The 22464-nt window shown below is 39.8% G+C and overlaps 1 protein-coding gene across 2 annotated transcripts in view; it reads left to right on the forward strand.

Moving 5' to 3' along the window:
- Vcl (vinculin) overlaps positions 1–22464 on the forward strand; it is a 93543-nt gene that overhangs the window by 6449 nt on the left and 64630 nt on the right. For both annotated transcript variants that reach the window (XM_048426422.3, XM_048426421.3), the window contains exon 2: positions 22017–22087. In XM_048426422.3, the coding sequence (XP_048282379.1) occupies positions 22017–22087 (71 nt within the window). The remainder of the gene's footprint in view (positions 1–22016; positions 22088–22464) is intronic.

Here is a 22464-nt window from a genome sequence, read left to right on the forward strand (position 1 = left end):
CTTCTTCTTCTTCTTCCTCTTCCTCCTCCTCCTCCTCCTCCTCCTCTTCCTCTTCTTCTTCTTTATTGTTAGATAATAGTCCATTTTATGGAAGCCATTTTAAACACAAAAAGCAAATTCAGTGCATAAGTAAAGCAGAGGAGAGGAGGTAGAGAAGGGAAGGGTGGGAAGCGGGAACAAAAAGGAGGGGCACCTGTTCTCAGGATGGGATGTGGTGGACAGTGTGAGGCAGTCAGAAGCCAAGGCTGCCCATCTTACAGCACCACCTCTAAATGTTTCTTTTCTTCTCCCCTTATAGCGAGCTGTCAGTCTTTGATGTGACCGTTATAGCCATGTCAGTTTTATTAATGGAGCTTCTGAAACTTCATCTCTCTTTGTATCTGTAGTCATGTGTTGTAACTGTTCCTTGGACTTATGAAATATTTATTTTGGGGGGCTTTTGTGGCCTTGACTTATGTGCCTTACCCACATAAGTTTGTGGGACCAGTGCTGGGATAGATATTAGCATTGTTTTCACTTGAAGCTGATCTATGGGGAGGTCTGCTTTACTCTTTAAAAGAGACCTGTAATTAATTTTGTCCCTTGTAGTTATCTGTATTAACATCTGAACTCAGTTCAGTACATGTGTGTAGGCCAGAGGTGAGGCTTGCATGCCTTTCTCAACTGCTTTTTCACCGTATTTTTTGAGGCAGAGTCTCATTGACCTGTAACTTACAGGTTCAACTAGACTATCTTGCTAATGAGCCCAAGAGATCTACCTGTCTTCATTCTCCAGTGCTAGGTTACAGTTAGACATGTCCATGTACAACTTTGTATGAATGGTGCATGAATGGTGGGGATCTGAGATCCGTTTTTTCATGCTTGCATAGACAAGATAGTACTTTATCCACTGAGCCATATCTCCAAGTGTAGAGAAATTAAGTAGCTTCCTTACAGCTAGTAGCCTGGCCCCTGGCTCCTGGCCCTTGTTCTCTTTCTCCATATCCTCTGGATTTATCATTTCACTGTTCCTCGTCTGCTTAGATCAGAGTTGTTAACTATCAGTGGGGAAGTTCCACCAAGAACTAGAAGCAGCAAGAGTGCTGTTAGTCACAAGTTTCCATTTGTCCTGGGCCTGACCGCAGTGTCTGTAGAGTCTGGCTTTGGCATGGCCTTCATGACCGATCTATATAGAGGCTGTTGTGATGTGGGTTGCTGTTTATAGTCACACCTCACTCTCACAACATATCTCCCACTTCCCTTTCTTCCCTCCTTCTCAAGATATAAGAATAGGTGCAGGTCACCCTCTGAATACTTTATCTGTAAACCAGGTAAAGGCTTACTTAGTCTGTCTGTCTGTCTATCTATCTATCTATCTATCTATCTATCTATCTATCTATCTATCTATCTATCATCTATCATCTATCTATCTATCCATCCATCCATCCATCCATCCATCCATATATGTATATGATCACATATCTTGAAGCCTATTAGAACTAGGTAGTATTTGAAATAAGTTTGTATATTCTTTGGAAGATCATGAAGTTTCATTTGAAAAACTTTGTCCCAGAAAGAAGATGCTTAAGAGTGCGACAGATGTGAACTCTATTCTAATAACATTAACACTTATGTGTCTGACAGAACAGAAGGTTTCTGGAAATCATGTATATTTCTGCAACCATCTTTATAATTTTAACGAAGACCCAACTTAAATGTTTGTTTATATCTGCAAAATAGGAAGTTAACTGTTATATAAATAACATTGATATAATTCTAAATGGATACAGCAAGGTTTGGCTTGGCCCCCTTCATCCCCTTTGTTGTTATGAAGAAAGGGTGGTCTTAAACCCCACCTTTACAGAGATAGGGTTCACTTGGGGAGTAATATAACACATTTTGTCTGTTTTCTTAAAAATAAATCAACCTAGGGCCTATAGAGATGGCTCAATGGTCAAGAGCACTTGTTGCACTCAGAGAGGTCTTGGGTTTGGTTCACATGGTGGTTCGTGGTCATTCATAACTTCAGTTCCAGGGGATCCAACACCCTCTTCTGACCTCCATGAGTACCAGGCACACCTGTACCACACCTCAACACATGTAGTCAAAAACTCATGCATATAAAATAAATAAATCTAAAAATAAATAAAAATAAAGCAGCCTATTCGTTTTATGTATTTATTTAACAACTGATCATTTATACATGTAAAATGTGTATGCATGTGTGTGTGTATGTATACATACACACATACATACATATACTCTAGAGGGCGATCATTTAAAAGCTGAGGGCCAGCAAGACGGCTTAGCAAGAAAAGGTGCTAAGGTGCTTGTTGCCAGACTTGACAGCCTGTCACCAGGCCTGGCAAGTTTGATTCCTGAACCTACATGCTGGAAGGAGAGCACTGAGTCCTATAAGGTACTTTCTAACTGCCGTGTGTGCTCTGGTGTGGTATTCACCTTAGCTGTTTGTCTTCTTCAGTAGCTTTTAGGGCTAAGTCTGTTGTGGTCATAGACGTACAGTACAAACTTTAAAAATTTAAGTGAATCTGCATAGCATTCATTTTAAGGTATACAATATTAGGAATTAATGTACAATTTGTTCTTCTTGTCCCTAACTTTCAAACATCTGGTATAGCTAAATTTGAAGCCTCACAAATTTATAATGACTCTGGCTAATACAGGTCAAATATGTACTAAGGGAGGAGTGGATGGCTAACTGCCCATTGTTTGAGATAACAAAAGTGTTCAGGCTATTTTGAGTTGTGGTTTCTCTGTTTAGGAGTCATTTCAACTATGCAGGCCACTTACTAAATTCATAGCTCAAGACTATGCCTCCTATCTGGAAGAGGCATGGGATTTTGCATTCTCTTTTTGGGAGTGCCTTTAAAAAATTTAATGATTTAGACCAGGTGTTCGTTCCTCTGTCATTTGGAGCCCTGCTGGTTACAGTGTAGCCTCGTACAATGAGTCATGAATTCCACAGTAAAGAGCTGTATTTCCTTGAACCATATGGCAGGAGACAAAGATTTCAAGTTGATCTGCTGCTGCTTTGCTTTCTGGCTGATTCAAGTTTAACCTTTTTATTAAGCCTTATGTTGTCTTGACAGTGGTGTTCTCTCTCTCTCTTCGTATAATAAAAACATTTTATCTCAACTTGTGGGTCAATACTATGTATTTCAAAATTTTAGCTAGCCTGTCATAAAATAGGAAGTAGAAAGACAATGAAAGCTCTTAAAGAGAAGTCCTTCCTTTAATATACCAATTTCTCTTGGCATTTTAGGAGTATTTGGGTACTACCAAAAGCAGTAGTGGTCTATAAGTAGGAGCTATCAGAGAGAAGCTGATCTTGTGTCTTTAGAATAAATCTCTGTGTTCAGTCAGATAATTGTTCTTCTCAGATAAATCTAACCTTTCCCTAACCTTAATTCTTCGTATAGGTGTTATGTATTTTTAAACATTGTTTTGCTTTGTGGCTTAGGCTTCCTTGAAGTGGCCATGTATTCTAGGCTGGCCTTGAATTCAAGACCTCTTTACTTGCCTCAGTCTCATAGCTTGGGCTAGTCTCAAACTTAATGACCTTAAACTGATCCCGTCTCTTAAGTTCTGGTAGTACATTTGGATGTCAGGACACTTAGCTAAAACATTTCTTGTTACAAATTATATTTTTTTTTGGAGACAGGATTTTACTATGTAGCATAGGCTGTCTTGAAACTCAAAATCCTCTTGCCTCTGCCACCATGAATGCTGAAATTAGAGGAATGTACCACCATTCCTGGTTTACAAATTATATTTTGAACATTGAAAATTTAGCCAGTCTCTACATTTATCAATGTTTCTTGCTGTTTTTCAAGTTTTATGAGCCTGATTGTCTTCTGTAGTAGGAGGCCGCTTTGTTCCCTGCTGCTCAGCCCCGAAATAACCTCACAGAAACTGTATCAATTAAATCACTGCTTGGCCTATTAGCTCTAGCTTCTTATTGGCTAGCTCTTACATCTTAATTTAACCTATTTCTATTAATCTGTGTATCGTCACATGGCTGTGACTAACCGACAAGGCAAGGTTCTGCCCCGTGTCTGTCTCTGGTGGGGCTGCATGACTTCTCCTGATTCTGCCTTCTTTCTCCCAGCGTCCAGGTTAGTTATTCCTGCCTAGCTCTATTCTATGCTATCACAGGCCAAAGTAGTTTCTTTATTCATTAACCAATAAAAGCAACACATAGACAGAAGGACCTCCACACCAGTCTTTTTTATTCCTGACTTCTTGAGACGGTGTTTCTCTTTGTAACAGCTCTGACTGTCCTGGAACTAGCTCTTGTAGACTAGGCTGACCTGGAACTCACAGATCTACCTGCCTCTGCCTCCCAAGTACTGGGATTAAAGGCGTGCTAGATTGTGGTTTCTTGAGGAGAAGGATTTCTTCTCAATGAGCTTACTTTTCTATCTCTTGCCTCTATGGGAAGTCTTGCTGGTTCTCTTGTCCTATCCTAAATGTCATTCTGTTCCAAATGCCTGTGAGACCATAAAGAAAAAGGACTAATAAATGCCACTATATTATACTGGATTCAGCTTTTGGACTTTTGACTCCAAAAAATTTGTTGTTACTTCTATGAGAAGTAAGGCTTTCCTTGGGTTGATGTGAGTGTGGGCTGTGTTGTGTGTGCATAGAGGGTGAGAGCTGAAAATTAGAACTAACAGTGTTTTGAGACTCATACTGGGTTGCAGAGAATAGAGTCATTGGCCCTTAGACAACTTCCCACCGATAAAATTTCCAGTTGAGTGACTTTCAAGAGGAAAGCTGAATTTGCTGCAGTTCTTGGCACAGCTGGCCACCATCCAGGTTAAAGCCATTCCTTCTTTTGAAATAAGCATAAATTATTCCCATAAGTAAGCTTTCTGTGAGGAAAGAAAAATGGCATGCCTGTTCTTAGAGCTGAAAGTTAATGGACCTCTATTATCTACCTTCCCAATGGTTTTAGCCTTCTTTCTGTCCCTGCCATAGAATATTCATTGTTTACCAGGTGGAAAATATGTTTTTATTCATATAGGTAAAATAAGGGGTGTAGGGGGAGCTGAGCGTGGTGGTGCACATCTTTTATTCCGCTTCTCTGGAGGTAGAGACAGAAGGATCTCTAAGGTCAAGCCTGGTGTACATTTAGAGTTCCAGGCTATCCAGTGGCTACTTAAGACTCAATAAAATAACATAAAGTAAAGATGTATAAGTGGGCTAATGGATTGTACAGAAAAAAAAATCTATACCAACACCACTTAAACTTCCATTATCTAATTCTTCCCAAATATTAACATTATTTACTAAACTGTAGCTGTTACATTATTGGGTATTGTGAGCAATGCTAGGATATTTAAGATATATAAATTATTTCATGCAATGCAGCCATCTAATTCATAGTAAATTCCAGGCACAATCCCTGTGTGCATATGGAGATAACCCTGCCTTGGCCCACCATAGGTTTATAGAGAATGTGTAAGTATAAATAAAAATAGGACATGAATTTGGATTTCTGTTTGAATTTTGATCCTTTCAAATGAACAGAATAGCCAGCCATGGTAGAATACATCTGAGTTAACAAATAGCAAATACCCCAATCAGACTTTAGATATAGATGCCAGGTAAATCAATGTAGAATCATAACAATAATCTTGGAGGAGAGAGGATAGTAGAGGTAATGGTTAAGACTTTAATGCCTTGGGTTTAAAACTCACCATTAGGGCTGGAGAGATGGCTCAGTGACCATCTTCTGCTCTTGCCTTTGTAGTTTGGTTCTCACCACCTATGTTGGCAGCTCAAAACTCCTGTGACTCTAGATTTAGGGGACCTGCCCCTGTCTTCTGCACTTCGCAGGCAGTTGCACTGACATACATGCCCCCTCATATATACATAATGAAAAGTAGAATAAGCCTTAATCCTCCCCCCAAGAAATCATTGGCTATTTGGTGCTAGGTACTGTTGAGGAAATTATTTAGTTCCTAGTTTACATGATCCTCTTTTGTAAAATAAGGTAATGTGTTCCTCACAGTATTGTAGCAAATGAGTTCATAAAAATATCTAGAACTATTATTATTGACACATAGTTAAGAGCACAGTATGTATTAGATTTTATCACCAATATTCCTTCGCATGATTTTAAGTCACATTTTAAATGTTAATCTAGTAAAACTGATTTTTAAAAAATGCCTAAGCATAGCTCTAACTTTTACTCAGCAAGGCGAAGTGCCAAGGAAAGCTGTCGGTAGAGTTCCATATGTTGTGGGATACACAGTTTTACCAGCTGTGGGGAAATAGCAGCTTTAAGGAGCTGAACTTTGATTTACAGTTTCTCTATTTTTTTCTCTATCTTTTTTTTTTTTTTTGGAGGTAGTGGATGGGGGATTAAACCCAGGACTTCATACCTGCTAAGCAAATGCTATCCCACCGACCTACACCCATTTATACTTTCTACTTTTTCCTCCCTTCCTCTCTTTTTCCCTTTCTTATTGAGATAGGACCCAGGCTGGTCTCAAACTCCTAACTTCAGATAATCCTTTTAGCCTCCCAAGTAGCAGAAATTATAATAATGGGCCTTGCTTAAAATTTTAAATTTCCATCCTTTTATTGGCAGCAATAGCAAGGAAAAAGTGTTTCATTATATTACCAATTTAAGGCAAGAGTTTAGGATTTGAACTGTTCGTCTAAGTGCTCCTTGTCCTTCCTTTCTTCCTTCTTTTCTCCTCCCCCTCCCTCTCACTCATTTGAAAATGGTTTATTTAATTATGCTTGTGTGTGTGTGTGTACGTGTGTGTGTGTGTGTGTGTGTGTGTGTTCTTGTGGTACTCAGTGGTTGATGTGAAGCGATTCTTTAGTTGCCCTCTCACCTTAACCTTTGGAGACGCTCTTTCAGGGAACCGGAGTGGACTGACCTCCAGGCATCCTCCTGAGCCGTTCCCCAGCTCTGGGATTACAGGCCTGTGTTGCCACACCCAGCCTTTTCTTATGTGGGTGCTGGGATCCAAACTCAGGTTTTCATGCTTTGTGGCAACTGCTTTCCTGTGCCTTCCGAGCCATCTCCATTAGCCCCATTTTTGGTTTTTAAATTTTTTTGTTGTGGTGGTGGTAAAATATGCTTAACATTTTACCGTTTTTATGTATGCACAGTTTTGTGATATCAGCTGCATTCGCATTGTTGTTCCAGCATGCCTTCCCCACTAAAGCCATGTATCTCCTCCTAGCTGCTGGCACATGCCATTATTTTTGTCTTAGTGAATTTGACTACTTTTGTTGCATTTGGAATCATTCAATATTGCCTTTAAAAATTTTTTGCCATATTGTGGATTAAATCCAGGGCTTTATTATGCATTCTTTTTGTTTGTTTGTTTGTTTCTGTCCTGGAGCTTACTCTGTAGACCAGACTGGCTTTGATTTCAGAGATCCACCTACCTTTGCCTCCCAAGTGCTGAGATTAAAGACATATGTCACCACCACCTGGCTTTATGTACATTCTGGGCAAAAACCCTATCAAATGTGTGTATATATATTTCAGTACTAACTATGGTTTCAAGCATCCACACAGATTTCAGAACAGATCTCTCTTGGAAGAAGAAGCAGTATTGTATTCTGTAACTGTTGAAAAGAGAAAGGAGGTCAGTAAGATGGCTTGGTGAATAAGCAAATTGACAAGCAAACTTAATGACATGAGTTCAATCCTCAGAACCCATGTAAAGATGGGAGAGGAGGGCCAGTTCCACAAAGTTGTCTTCTAACCACTACATGCACACACAGGCAGGTGCACAACCACAAATAATAGTAAAACAACAGCAATAATAAATATTTTTAAAAGAGAAATTTCTATAGTACTAATAAGTATTCTATAAAATGTGATGATAGAAAAATTGGACTAAGACACATGACGAGTCATGAAGATACATGTCAGTTCTCTAAAATGCTCCTGATACACTGCTTCATGTTCTTGGTTTCCTAGGAGGGTGGAGAGAACCCAGCTAGTTGGAACTCAGAGTGAGAAGAGCCATTTTAACCCTAGTCTTTTTACCTGTTAAGTTTTAAACTAAGTGGCTGTTTTACATATTCATAAATCAGTTTTCCTTTCCTTTCTGGTGACCAGTGTGTATAACAAAAAAGCCCTTTGTTAGCAGGTCTGATCTACCTTAGTGGCCCCATTGCCAACCCTCCCTACTCTTAACACATTTATACTCTTATTTCTTTATAGTCACTCTCAATATTCTCCCATTTTCTCAGGCAAATCCCCTCACACTTCAAAAATAGCCTCTAAAAGAAAACAAGCTTCCCTTCTTGTCTTCCCAGCGCATTCTTCTGAAAGACGGCCTTTCGCCTACTTTGATTGCATGTGTGCTCTCCAGCATTAGAGGCTGGCTCACAGTCCTAGCCCAAGTTCATCAAAACCTTATACACAGCAGGGGCAGAGTCCAAATTTCTTAAGGCATTAAAATTATGATGAAATATTAACATTATTTTTTTAATAGCCGTAAGACATACGCAACCCAAAATCAAGAGATGAACATAGATAGATTACTCAAATCCTATTAGCTCTAGTTCCCTTACCTATTAAAAACCACACAGTGTTTTCTAGACAAATAGTAATTCTTAAAATTAATTTGTTAACTGGGCACAGTAGCACACACAAGTTCAAGACCAGCTAGGGCTAAACAGTGAATTGAGAAGAGTGTAGACTCTAGGGAATGTCTTGTCTCTAAAACAGAGGAGGAGCCAACTTGTTTGTTTTACAAATTCCAAGCATGTGTGCCTGTGTGTTGTTTAGTTTTTTGGAAGCTTGCTATGTAGCCAAGAACTATGTGGCCTCAAACTCTTGATCCTCCTACCTCTGCCTCCCAATCATAGCCATTCATCCAGTTGTTTTTTTTCCCTCCTCCTCCTCTTTCTCTTCCTTCTCCTTCTCCTCCTCGTCGTCCTCCTCCTTCTCCTCCTTCTTCTTCTCCTCCTCTTCCTCCTCTTCCTCCTTTTCTTCTTCTCCTCCTCTTCCTCCTTTTCTTCTTCTTCTTCTTCTTCTTCTTCTTCTTCTTCTTCTTCTTCTTCTTCTTTCTTCTTTCTTCTTTCTTCTTTCTTCTTTTTTTTGAGATAAGGACTCACAGAGCCCAGTCTGACCCAGGATTCAGTATGTAGCCCAGAGTGACCCACCTCAAACTCATGACAGTCCTCCTCCTTCTTCTACCTTTTCAATACTGGGATTACAGGTGTGCACTATTATACTCAGTTTATGAGTCTGTTGTGTATTATTGCTTGTTTGTTATGTTTTTCAATATATGTATTGAAACATGATTAATAAAAGCTCAGAGAGAGAGAAATTGGGGTTCAACCTGAAGATCCGAAAAACAAAACAGCCAGTCACTGGCTCTTACCTCGACCCCAGTCTGAAATGGCGATCTTGCCTTCAGGAATCTAGAATGAGACTGTGTCTGAGAGCTGTTTCCTCCTGTTTTATAATCCTCTCTAGTTCTGGGATTAAAGGTGGTGCACCACTGGGATTAACTGCCTGGTTTCTATGCACTGCCTGGTTTCTATGGCAAAGGAAACAAGGTTGTATTCCCTTAAGTCTTTCTTTTGGCTAGTGCAGCACTGTGTTAGAGCTGGGATGAAATACCTGCAGAAGGCACAGACTCTGAACAGTATTGTCTTGGCGGCCTGCAGTTTTTTTCCCACCAGTACGCCTGGGCTAGTTTGGTCTGGAGGTGCAGTGTTATTTATTTCACTTTTCAGCCTGTTTACAATCAAATCTCTGCTCAGCCTGTATGGAGTCATACTGAACTGTGCTTACATTTGTTGACAAAATAAAAACACCTAGAAGAGGGTGGGCAAGATGGCTCAGTGGGTAGAAGTGCTTGTGCAAGTCTGATGACCTGAGTTCAATCTCCAGGGAAGGAGAGAACCAACTCCTCAATTGTCTTCTGACCGCTACATGTTGTTTGGTGCGTTTGGTATGTGTGCCCCTGCCCTACCCCATCTCTGCCCCAGTTAAACCAAACACCACTCAGAGGAAAAGCTTTTAAAGGTACAGCTTTGGAAGTTTATTTACTGTAGATATCCTGAAAGTCCCTTTTTCGAGCATTTTAATTGTCAGCCTTGTCATTTGACTCCTGTGTTTTACAGAATAGAATTTTGAGCTCTGGCTGCTTGTGAGAAACTGAGGCTTGAGTGCTGTTTGTCCACTAACAAAGAAATAGTGAAATGTTGCATTTGTCCCTGATATAATGGGTCAGAGTGTTTATTATGGCCTGGAGTCAGATTCAATTACTGTATTGTAAAAGGACTCTGAATAATTTCCAATTAGCAAGTGGAATGGCTCTTAGCATTAATAAAGACATTTAAAGACTTTTGCCACTGGGTTACTATTTCAGATTTTGGCACCAGGAAAGAGAAAGGTGGGAGTGTGGGGGGGTGAGGAGTGGGGTGAGGGTGGGAGGGGAAGTGGCGTTGGCGGCAGGGGTGGGGGTGGGGGCTGTGTTGTACACCTGCCATGCAGGTGGAGGCCGAATGTTTATGTTGAGTGTCTTTCTTAGTAGCTCAGCACCTTAATTTTTGGTGCAGGATCTTTTTGCTAAATCTGGAGCTCACTGATTGGCTAGACCGGCTGGCCAGGGTACCCCTGGGATACCTCCTGTCTCTGTAAGACATAATGCTGCTGCTACCAGCTTTAATGTGGATGTCAGGGAGGCTCAGCCTTTATTCACTTGATATTTCCTAAGTGAATAACAGTTAAGGAGAACAAACCCAAATGAGCCTGATTGATCTTACTTATGGAAACCTTGCAGTGATATTGGAAAGACACGAGTCAAACTGTGTGGTAGTTTCAATGTCATTGGCCCCCATAAGCCCACAGGGAGGGGCACTGTTAGGTGTGACTTTGTTAGAAGTAGTGTGCCACTGTGGGGGTGGGCTTTGAGGTCTCCTGTGCTCAAGCTGTGCCTAGTTCAGTTCACTTATTGTTGCTTCTAGATCAAGATGTAGGACTCTCAGCTCCTTCCCCAGCACCATGTCTGCCTGCATGCTGCTAGCCATCATGATGATGTGGACTAACCTCTGAACTAAGCCACTTCCATTAAATGTTTTCTTTTATAAGAGTTGTTGTGGTCATGGTCTCTGTTCATAGCAGTAGAACACTGACTAAGGTAAATTATATCCTGATCCTACATGCTATTTATTCATTGTCAATTTCAAGTTTTCCTGTTCCTGCCATGTCGTAGATTTTTATAGGAGTATCGGATCATGAAAAATAATTTCAGGAAGCATCAAACATTATTGGAACCCACGTTGTCTTTTAAAGAGATATAATAATAGACAGCAGCTTCTATTCTGCTGGGGTTTCTTTCAGTTAGGGTTAGAACATGATCTGATTAGGTGAACAACATCTGAATAACATTTTAGGCAAATCAATTAATCCTCCTCCCCCCATAAAATGAGAAAATGTGTGATGCCCACATTCTATAGCTGTGGATTTAATGAAATAATAAGAGATCCTGACTTAAAGTCTGTGCTATAGTAAATTTATTTATTTATATTTTTGTGAATGCCTGCAACCCTAGCAGTGAAGACGTTGAGGGAGAAAACTAGCCACAAATGTGATGCTAGCTTGGCCAATAGGTCATCCAGGGTTACATTACGAGACCCTATCAAGTCAGAAAACAAAACAAAACAACAACAAAATAAAAGTAAACACACACACACACACACACTTAAGGAAAAAACCCTGCAAACAGTAAACAGTGGCCTCTGTCACCCACCAGGCCTATTCCTGGTAATTTATATGTGTTTTACTTCAGTGATCCCCAGAGAGTTGACTTTTCCTGTTTATTGATAAGGAAACTGAGGCTGAGTAACAGTTAAGGAGACCATGCAGGGATGTAAGGCTCAGACACCTCACTCCGAAGCCAGGTCCTTCTGCTGCTCCACATTGCTTTCCAGGATGGGGTGGGATTTAGCCTTCCTAGCATGGAAGTGGATTGTTTCAAAAATTCACTTACAATGGCTGTTGGGAGTTATTTTCTCACAAAGAAAAGTGTTTTGGTGGTGGTGGCTACCGGTCTAGGCTTATCTACAAAGGCTACAATGTCATTTAAACTGTATATTTGTGAACTAAAACTGTTGGGGAAAATGTGTTTGTGATTCTAGCAGAAAAATTTGTATGTTTTATATTTTTGTGGAAGAATCTTTTGAGAAAAGCAAGTTTGATTGAGGGTAGCAATGAAGAAGATGGAGACTTGATTTTGGTGAGATTTCTGGGCTATTTTAAGGCACTAAGCACGAATGGTATATTCACATGTACTATTTCTCTTCCCTAGTCATGCGGAAGACACAGCAGGTGGTGATGTCAGCCTGATTTCTTTTAGCAATGTTTAGCTTTTCCCTCCCTCCCTTCCTCCCTCCTTTCCTTCCTTCCTTTCCCTTTCCCTCCCTCCCTTCCTCCCTCCTTTCCCTCCTTCCTTTCTCTTTCTCTTCCTTCCTTCCTTTATTTTTTTAATCTATTTTTATTTGTTTTATATTTTTTCTTTTGTTTTTTCGAGACAAGGTTTCTCTGTAGCTTTGGAGTCTGTCCTGGAACTAGCTCTCGTAGACCAACCTGGCCTCGAACTCACAGAAATCCACCTGCCTCTGCTGAGATTAAAGGTGTGTGCCACCACCACCCGGCTTTTCTCTTTCTTTTTATAGACAGGGTTTCTCTATGTGACCCTGGCTGTCCTGGAACTTGCTTTATGGACCGGGCTGGCCTCAAACTCACACTGCCTGGCTCTGCCTCCTAGGTGCTAGGATTAAAGGTATGCCCAATAGTATTTAACTTTTCTATTTTCATATTTTTATCACTGTTTAGTGGCATATCCTAGCTGGTCATCTTAATATAGTTATAGAATGCTAGAGTTTCTACGTATATTGAACAATTGAAAATTAGAGATTTTTTTTTTTTAGTTGTTCAAAAATTAGGAGGAGTGGAGGGACTAAAGAGTAGCTATGGACAGACAGGGGTTTAATAGGATTGACTACTAACAGAATTGGCTACTTGATTAAATCATTTTCCTATTTCAGTGAGTGCTTGTTTTCTGAGCTCTTAGTCGGTGCCAGTCACTGTGTGTCATGGCTGTGAGGGACAAACCATTCTTAGACCTGAAGTCACAACTCCCCTAAGGAATTGTACTCTACTTGAAACATTTATTAAAGATTACATTCAGGTCATCCAAAGATCTTTCCTCATCAGTATTTATGAATATGCAATGATTATTTAATTATAATCAATTGGGATGCTACTGAGTTCTCCTTTTAAGTAATCTTTTTAATATCAAAACCCAAACCAAACAACAACAAAAAAATCCATTCTTTTTTATTTTCCTATAGCTAATGCTTGACTTACTATCCTTTTAGGTAGGACCAAACTTGGGAGTTGGAGGATCTAGAATTCACTTAGGTATATGTGAAATCAGCTTGAAAACCACTTTAGTATTTGGCAGGCCTCTCAACTTTCTTAAGAGAAATAACCTTTGCTAACCTCATTGTTCCCCTCTCCCCCCTCCCTGCCTGCCTGCCTCCTTTTCTTTCTCCTGGAAATTGAATGCAGAACCTTGCACATGCTAGACAGATTCTCTATCACCAAGCTACATCTCCAGCCCCTGAGCTTCATTTCTAAAATGAGGTATCTGGAATAGACTGCTATATTCTTTTTCACCCTACAGTTGCCAATCCATGAAGTGGGAGGGGCCTAGCTTATGTTTCTTTGGGGAATTGGGGGAAAAAGTGGGTGATGAGGAAGATTGTGGCCTTAACTTATGGCCCATTTTCCTGTGAATTTGATGGCTCTCTGGAAGACAGATGTAAGTGGTTGTGAAGCCTAAGGAAGAATTTTGAGTTGAGAGAGGATGAAGTATTTGTACGTGGAAGCCTTTGCACTTTGGAAGCCTACTCACAGTGCCTTTTTAAATAGGGTTCTAGTGAACCAAACTGCTCTGCTAACATTTACCCATCCTTAATTAATGCACTCACACTCAGCTGTTGGATTAGAATAAACAGCTGCTGCCAAGGCAGCTTAACTTGAGCTCCAGGAAACTATGACGCTGGATGAGCTTGTGTGACATTAGAACTTGTGGTTAACAGTGTTCATCTGTCATTGCCTCACAATGCTTGTGCTCTATTTGTGGAAATTTGTTAGAAGTGGAAACTTTCAGCACTAATAGTTTCTCATATTTCATAAATTGTTATGTGCTAAAGGGTGTTGTTGATAAAACATGGATTTATTTATTAACATATTTATTTTAAGAAAAGTATCACTATATATGCCATGCTGGCCTCAAACTCTCCATGTAGCCTTGAACTCTCTTTGTATTATAGGCTAGCCTTAGACTTACAATCCTCTTGTCTTAACCCCCAAGTGCTGAGATTATAGACTCTCATGCCTAGAATTTCCTAATTATGAAGGCAATACATACTTCCCCTTCCCCCCAAATCTGGAATATACAGAAAAGAATTAACAAGAAAATAAAAGAAATTTTATTTTCCATGATATGCCTTTTTCCAGTCTCACTTTTTTCATGTGTGTAGATACATAATTGGGGGACAATAGAATGTTTCATTGTTTCTGTCCTGCCTGGTTCTCACAGTGGTTAAGTTCCAAAGAAATCACACAGAGGTCTACATTAGTTATAAACTGATTGGCCTAGTAGCTCTGACTTATTAACTCTTATAACTTATATTAGCCCATTATTCTTGTCTGTGTTATCCACGTGGCTAGGTACCTTATTTGACAAGGCAGTCACATCTTTCTTCTTCTGTGGCTGGGTCACAAATACAGACTGCCAAATCCTCTTCCTAGAATTCTCCTGTTCTCATTGCCCTGCCTCTACTTCCTGTCTGGTCGCCCTGCCTATACTTCCTGCCTGGCTACTGCCAGTAGGCATCTTATTAAACAAGTACAAGAAACAAATGTTTACAGGGTAAAACCATTGTCCCATGGCATTTCATCATTAGTGCAATAGGCATTTTCAGTAAAGCTAGGGAGCTAGCCTAATGCACTATACTGGTTAAAACTGAATCTTGTTTGTTAAAGTTAGGAAACACAACAGCAGCCAAGTAATTAATGGGTGAAGCAGGCCAACTGTGGGACACTAAGGAGTTATGTTGTAGAACAGTCGTCCTGTCAAGTTATTGCCATCTCCAGTTTATTGTCTTGTGGAAATATTACTTAACATACTCAGATTTTCCTAATTTTCAAGGAAGCCTGCAGATCTGAATTACATGTTAAACAGCAGTTCTCTTGCCTTGGTCTTTGAGTTCTGTGATTACAAGTAGGAGTCACTGCACCATTGTGTACTAACTTATTCTTTAAGCAGCTGTTATCTGTTAGTGTTGTTAGCTCTTGACTTCATTTATTGGCTGCAACTTTGAGAGACACCTCACCATTACTTTCAAATCTCTACTCCATCCAACCCAGGTAAGTGGATTGCTCATTGAACAGCTCTACCTGAACATTCCTTTCCCTCCAAGCTCTGGGCTTTCTCTCTATTCCTCTTGACTTGGACCCTTGGAGCAAGATTTATCTTAGATTTCTTTCTCATCCTTTACTTGGAGTAAGTGTCATGTAGATGCCTCTTTTTGTTTGTAGTCTCATCTCCCCAATCCAGTCCCACAGCCCTTCAGTCCCAAAGAAACACACACAGGCTTATATTAATTATAAACTGTTTGGCCTATTAGCTCAGGCTTATTATTAACTAGTTCTTACAACTTAAATTAACCCACAGTTCTTGTCTATGTTTAGCCACATGGCTTGGTACCTTTTCTCAGTGAGGCATTCTCATCTTGCTTTCTCTGCATCTGGCTGGTGACTGACCGTTTCTCTGTCTTTCCTCTTCCCAGAATTCTTTTAGTCTGGTCACCCTGCCTGTACTTCCTGCATGACTACTGGCCAATCATCATTTTATTAAACTAATACGAGTGACAAATCTTTACAGTGTATAAGAGTATTATCCCACAGCATTGGTTGTGATTGGTTGGACATAAATGATTGGTCCTGTGTACTGTAACAACATAAAGACTTACACTAAGATCCTGTTGTCTAGCTGAGTATGGTGGTGCACACTCTTAATCCCAGTTTTCCAGAGGTAGAATCTCTGTGATACCAAGGTCACCCTGGTCTCAAGGCCATCCTAATCGGTATAGCGGTATAGCGAGTTCTAGACCAACCAGAGCTATGTAGTGAGACCTTGTATTGAAAGGAAGGGAGGGAAGAATGGATGGAGGGAGGGAGGGAATCTGTTGTCTAAACATTGATTCACTGTGTAACACAGGCTGGATTCTTACCTCACAGTTCTCCTACCTCATTAAAGATTGTGAAGATTACAGTATGCACAACCATGCCTGCCGCCTTGCCTTCTTTTGTAAAACACTATAGCTACCACTTATACTATACGAATTGGTTATAAGAATCTGGAACAATAAATGAGCAACCATATTCTATCATGTATCGGCCTTTGGCTTAGTAGGCTAGGTGTTTTGGTGACTTGGTGTCGTACAAGTGTGAGATACATCATTGAATCTTAAAACTGGACTTATAAACACGGAACATGAACCTTCTAAAGCTGAACTTGTCTCCTGATTCTTCCTGTTAAGTCATTTCTAAGTTACTCATGAACCTTTTTTATGTCTTTACCAAATGATCTCTTTACAAAAGAAGAGACCTGGAACTTAGCATTGAGGTGGAGAAGAAAAGGATCACATAGCTCAACCATAAAAATGAGCCCAGGCAAGGGTTCAGTCAGATGTGTTTGAGTACATGATTTACTGAATCAGAAAGACCAGCTGTACTGGCTTCAGCTAGGGACTGGTAGGGAGTTAGGCTACCTGACCAGCAGGTCTGTTGAAGTGCTGTCATCCTCTGTTCTACCTCTCGACAGTTCAGTGTTCTATTACATAAGTATCATAAAGTCCAGGACATCCAAAGAAGCAAATTTCTAAGGCTATAATGGGCCATAATGATATCTCCTGGTTTGTGAACCACTGATAAAGCCTTTCTAGGCTAATCAAAGACAAAACTTTGAGATTCGAAATCACCAAGCAATTTTCTTTATCCATTCTTCGGTTGAGGAGCATCTAGGTTGTTTCCAGGTTCTGGCTATTACAAATAATGCTCCTATGAACATAGTTGAAGAAATGCCTTTGTAGTATGATTGAGCATATTTTGGGTATATGCCCAACAGTGGTATTGCTGGATCTTGAGGTAGGTTGATTCCCAATTTTCTGAGAAACTGCCATACTGATTTCCAAAGTGGTTATACTTTGCAATGGATGAGTGTTCCGCTTATTCCTCATCCTCTCCAGGATAAGCTATCATTGGTGTTTTTGATCTTCACCATTCTGACAGGTGTAAGATGGTATCTCAGAGATATTTTGATTTGCATTTCCCCGATGGCTAAGGATATTGAACATTTCCTTAAGTATCCTTTGGCCATTTGAGATTCTTCTGTTCAAAATTCTCTGTTTAGTTCTGTACCCCATTTTTTAATTGGGTTATTTAGAATTTTGATGTCTAATTTCTTGAGTTCTTTATATATTTTGGAGATCAGTCCTTTGTCAGATATGGGATTGGTGAGACCTTTTCCCATTCAGTAGGCTGTCATTTTGTTTTATTGACCGTGTCCTTTACTTTACAGAAGCTTCTCAGTTTCAGGAGGTCCGATTTATTTATTGTTACTCTCGGTGTCTTTGTTACTGTTGTTATATATAGAAAGTGGTCACCAGTACCCATGCATTGGTTACTTCCCACTTTCTCTTCTGTCAGGTTCAGTGTGGTCAGATTAATATTGAGGTCTTTGATCCATTTGGACTTGAGTTTTGTGCATGGGAATAGATATGGATCTATTTTCATTCTTCTACATATTGACATGCCAGCACCATTTGTTGAAGATACTTTCTTTTTTTCCATTGTATAATTTTAGCTTCTTTGTCAAAAATCAGGTGTTCATAGATGTGTGGATTAATATATCCGGGTCTTCAATTTGATTCCATTGGTCAACTTCTCTGTTTTTATGCCAGTACCAAGCTGTTTTCATTGATATATTGAATGATATATTGAATATATTCATTGATATATCTGTAATAGAGCTTGATGTCAGGGATGGTGATCCCTTCAGAAGTTCACATTAGAGTACTACTCAGCTGTAAAAAACAATGACATCTTGAATTTTGCATGCAAATTGATGGAATTAGAAAACACTATCCTGAGTGAGGTAACACAGACCCAAAAAAATGACTATGGTATGTACTCATTCATAAGTGGATACTAGCTATAAACAAAGGATATTGAGCTTAGAGTTCATGATCCTAGAGAAGCAAGGTGAACCCTAAGAAAAACATATATAGATTCACCTGGAAAGTCAAAACAGATAAGATCGCCTGACAAAATTGGGAGCATGGGGATGGAGGAAGAACGGAGGGTAGAAGGGGAAGAGAAGGGAAAAAGGGGAGGGGTGAGGAGAACTTGAGGGAATGGGATAGTTGAGAAGGAGCAAGGACAGAGATGAGAACAAGGAAAGAGATTTCTTGATTGAGGGAGCCATTATGGGGCTAGCAAGAAACCTGGCTCTAGAGAAATTCCCAGGAATCCACAAAGATGACCCTAAGCAATAGAGGAGAGGGGGCCTGATCTTGACTTGCTCTGTAGTCAGACTGATGACTATCTTAAATATCACCATAGAACCTTCATCCAGCAACTGATGGAAACAGAGGCAGAGACCCGTACCGGAGCACTGGACTGAGCTCCCAAAGTCCAGTTGAAGAGTAGGAGGAATGAGAGTAAGAACAAAGAGGTCAAGACCATGAGGGGTTTACCCACTGAAACAGTTTACCTGAGCTAATGAGAGCTCACCAACTCCAGCTGGACTGGGAAGGAACTAGCATAGGACCAAACTAGTCCCTCTGATAGTGGTTGACAGTTGCATGGCTGGGGCAGACTGAGGGGCCACTGGCAGTGGCACCAGGATTTATCTCTACTGCATATACTTTCTTTTTGGGAACCTGTTCTATTTTAAGGGATACCTTGCTCAGCCTAGATGTAGTAGGGAGGGCCTTTTACCTTCCACAAAGCAATGTGCCTCATGCTCTCTGAGGATTGGATTATTGGATGGGGATGGGGTGGGAGAGTATGTAGAGGGAATGGGAGGAGGGGAGGGAGTGGGAACTTGGATTGGTATGTATAATGAAAAAAAAAGATAGTTTGTTTTCCTTTAAAAAAAATAAAGGAAAAAAAAAAGAAATTACCAAGCAAGAGATGACAGGGAATATGTTTCCTCCAGTCTCCCTGTGACCATGAAAACAGTTCCCATGTTTTATACATGAAAATACAACAGAACAAACAAGATGGGGATTAGACGGAATAGGTTTATGCTTTTGACACAGGATCTCAGTAAGGTAAGCAGGGTGGCCTAGAACTTACAGTCTTCCTACTCTGGTCTCCTGAGTAGCATGGCCACTAGGCCCAGATCTTCAGGATGAGATTAGCTTCAAAGTCTCAGCTCTAGTGTTGTTTCTTCATTATAGACTGTTTTGTCTGCTTTTATTTAGTTTTAAATTTTTTATTTTATGTGCGTGAGCATTTTGCCTATGTATGTATATCTGTGCGCCAGGTTTATCTGCCTCCAGAGTATCCTACCACTCCTGAGTTATGCCGTGTTGATCAAACCCAGGGCTTCCGGCATGTGAGACAGGCACTCTACCAACTGAGCCACATTCACAGCCTATTTACTGTGACTGTCTAATTCAACTAGTATATGAGTTCCATAGTGCCAGGAAACTTACTGTCTGCTTCATCTTCAGTACCTGGAGCAGTTAGTATCTAACATTTGGCTCAGTAACTCTGAATAACCCTCACTTTTCTAATGGAGATTTGAGAGAAATGTTCCATTTTCCTCCCTCCTCCTGTTTTCTGTTTCTCTGTCCCCCTGCTCCCCGTGTGTTCTCCATGTGTCTTAACTGTGAATATTCTAAGCCCATTATACTTAATATGAACTGGTGACTTCATGCCTGAACTTTGTCTTTTACTTCATGAAATCATGGCCCATAGCTTTTTGAATGGTTGCTTTCAGCTGCAAGCATAGTGAACAGACACTGGAAATGTTCTGTCATATTTGATCTGAGAAACTCTTAAGCCAGCTGCTGATTTGAAAGGCTTTTACTATGCTACAGACAGTCTATTGTCTATAGAAGCGCTGGCTCTTACACAGTACTGTGTGATGCTTTTTCTCAGCTATTGACTTGATAGAAAAAAAAAAAACCTGTCTTCAGTAATTTATGCATGACTTGTGTTTCCTAAGAATAGTTTATTGTAGCTTTTTTTTTTTTTTAGCTAATTTATTGTATATTTAGGGATTTTTCTTGCTCACTTTTTTTCAGCTTTTTTTTTTTTTTTTCTAGACAGGGTTTCTCTATGTATCCCTGGCTGTCTTGGAACCCACTCTGTAGGCCAAACTGGCCTTGAACTCACAGAGATCTGCTTGCCTCTGCCTCCCAAATGCTGGGATTAAAAGCACGTGCTACTATCACCCGGCTTCACTTTTTTCTTTAAACTCAAATCAGAAGTTAAATGACTAAGTAGGATGAAGATGCTCCTTAACAAGGGCTTACAAAGTTTCACATTTCTGTGCTGTAATGTGGTTTGCCTTTGTTACTGAGCATATTGTATTTAAAAAGATATAATTCCTTCTTTTCTGAGCTGGGACTTGAACCCAAAGCCTTGTATGTGCCAGCCCAGTGCTTTAGCACCGAGCTATAGCTGCAGATCTGTTTGTGATTTTAGAGTGGCCTGGAGCTCACTCTGTAGACCAGGCTGTACGCTGGTCAACTCTTGCCTTTGCTTCCTGACTGCTGAGATGATGGTTCTTCTAAGTGAAATATTTTCCTACAGCTCTGAGTCTGTATAATCATACTGGCCTTTCTCCAAATTAGGATGACCTTACTTTTCTTAACTGTTTCTGCTAGTTATTTTCGTAAGTCATTTTAAAAGAATGTTGGCTGTTAAGAGTGACATCGTAGTGAATACTTTTGTGAATGTTGTAATACTCACATTTGGTGATACTGCTTGTAAGGCCTAGTCTCTCAGTTTGGAGTTCTTAGTTGTGACAATTTTTATGTTTCCTAAGATATAGAAGCAAATGCCAAAAGAGAATGTGTAAGTTTATATTGCTGCTCGCAGAATGTGGAGCTGTCTATTACACTGTTGGCATTCAAAAGTATATGTTATTTCTTTTCAAGTTGTTCTTAAACTATGTAAATGCATGTTATTTTCAGGTTTATATATATTTCTATACATACATACACATATATACATATGTGTGTTGCTATTAAAGTTGCATGTTTTCTTGGTTGATTTCTAGTATCAAAGTCAGAATTTCATCAGATATTTCTTCCAGCCTCTCCTCCCTCCTCCATATGTATTTCTGTGCAAAATATTTTGTATATTCATTTTAGTCTGCTCAAGTTGTATACTTCATGTGGCCTTTTAGAGATGTTTTTCAGTGTAGTGTAGCATATGCATGTGTATTTTCAACAGGTTTCTTTATTTTCTCACTATTTTCAGTCATGCCCAAAGTTACTCTAGAGCTGTGCTTGAACTTCATATTGTTTTATAATTATATTGTGAAAACATGTTATCCTTTCTTCCCCTTTTGAGACAAGTTCTCATGCTATGTAAATAAGAATAACCCTGAATTCTTGGGCCTTCTTTTTTAATCTCCTACATATTGGGGTTACAGCTGTGTGCCACCATGCCTGGTTTGATTGATCTTAATAATTGAAAATACAAAAATTTTCTTTTGAGAGTAGATTATGGAGGGTTTTTGTTGTGGTGTTGTTGTTTTGACTGGTACTGTCTATCCAGGCTGGTCTCAAACTTGAGTGATAGGATTGCAGGCGTATGCTACCATACTGGACTCATTGTGTCTTAAAGTATGTTTGAGACTGCTTAAGTAAAAGTTACTGATAGTCCCAGAACTTAATACTTGACTCATACCTTCCTCTTGTAGGTTGGAAAAGAGACAGTTCAGACCACCGAGGATCAGATTTTGAAGAGAGACATGCCGCCAGCATTTATTAAGTGAGTAACTAAAATATTTGTTACTAAATAGAATGCTACTACTCTTGTTAGAAAAAGTCAGTTGATTCTGAGAGCTACTTCTGGTGTGTGTGTGTGTGTTTGTCTTCATATACATGTGTTTGTGTGTGTGCAGAGGTCAAAAATAAAATAAATCCTAAAGAAACCTCCCTCCACCCCCTTTTTTGTTTGTTTTGTTTTTCATAGATGACATTTGGTGGTAACTAGGGTACCAGTCCCTTACTCTGGCAATTGGAAATGAAAAAGAATTAATCTTTTCGCCTGCTGTACCTGTGTCAACTTTATTTCAGAGTAGCTTCATAACCCTGTTTGATGAGGAGACTATGAACCAATAAATATGGAAGGAATGATAGAATTAG

The sequence above is a fragment of the Myodes glareolus genome, chromosome 12 (assembly GCF_982192425.1).
Source record: "Myodes glareolus chromosome 12, mMyoGla1.1, whole genome shotgun sequence".
NCBI lineage: Eukaryota > Metazoa > Chordata > Mammalia > Rodentia > Cricetidae > Myodes > Myodes glareolus.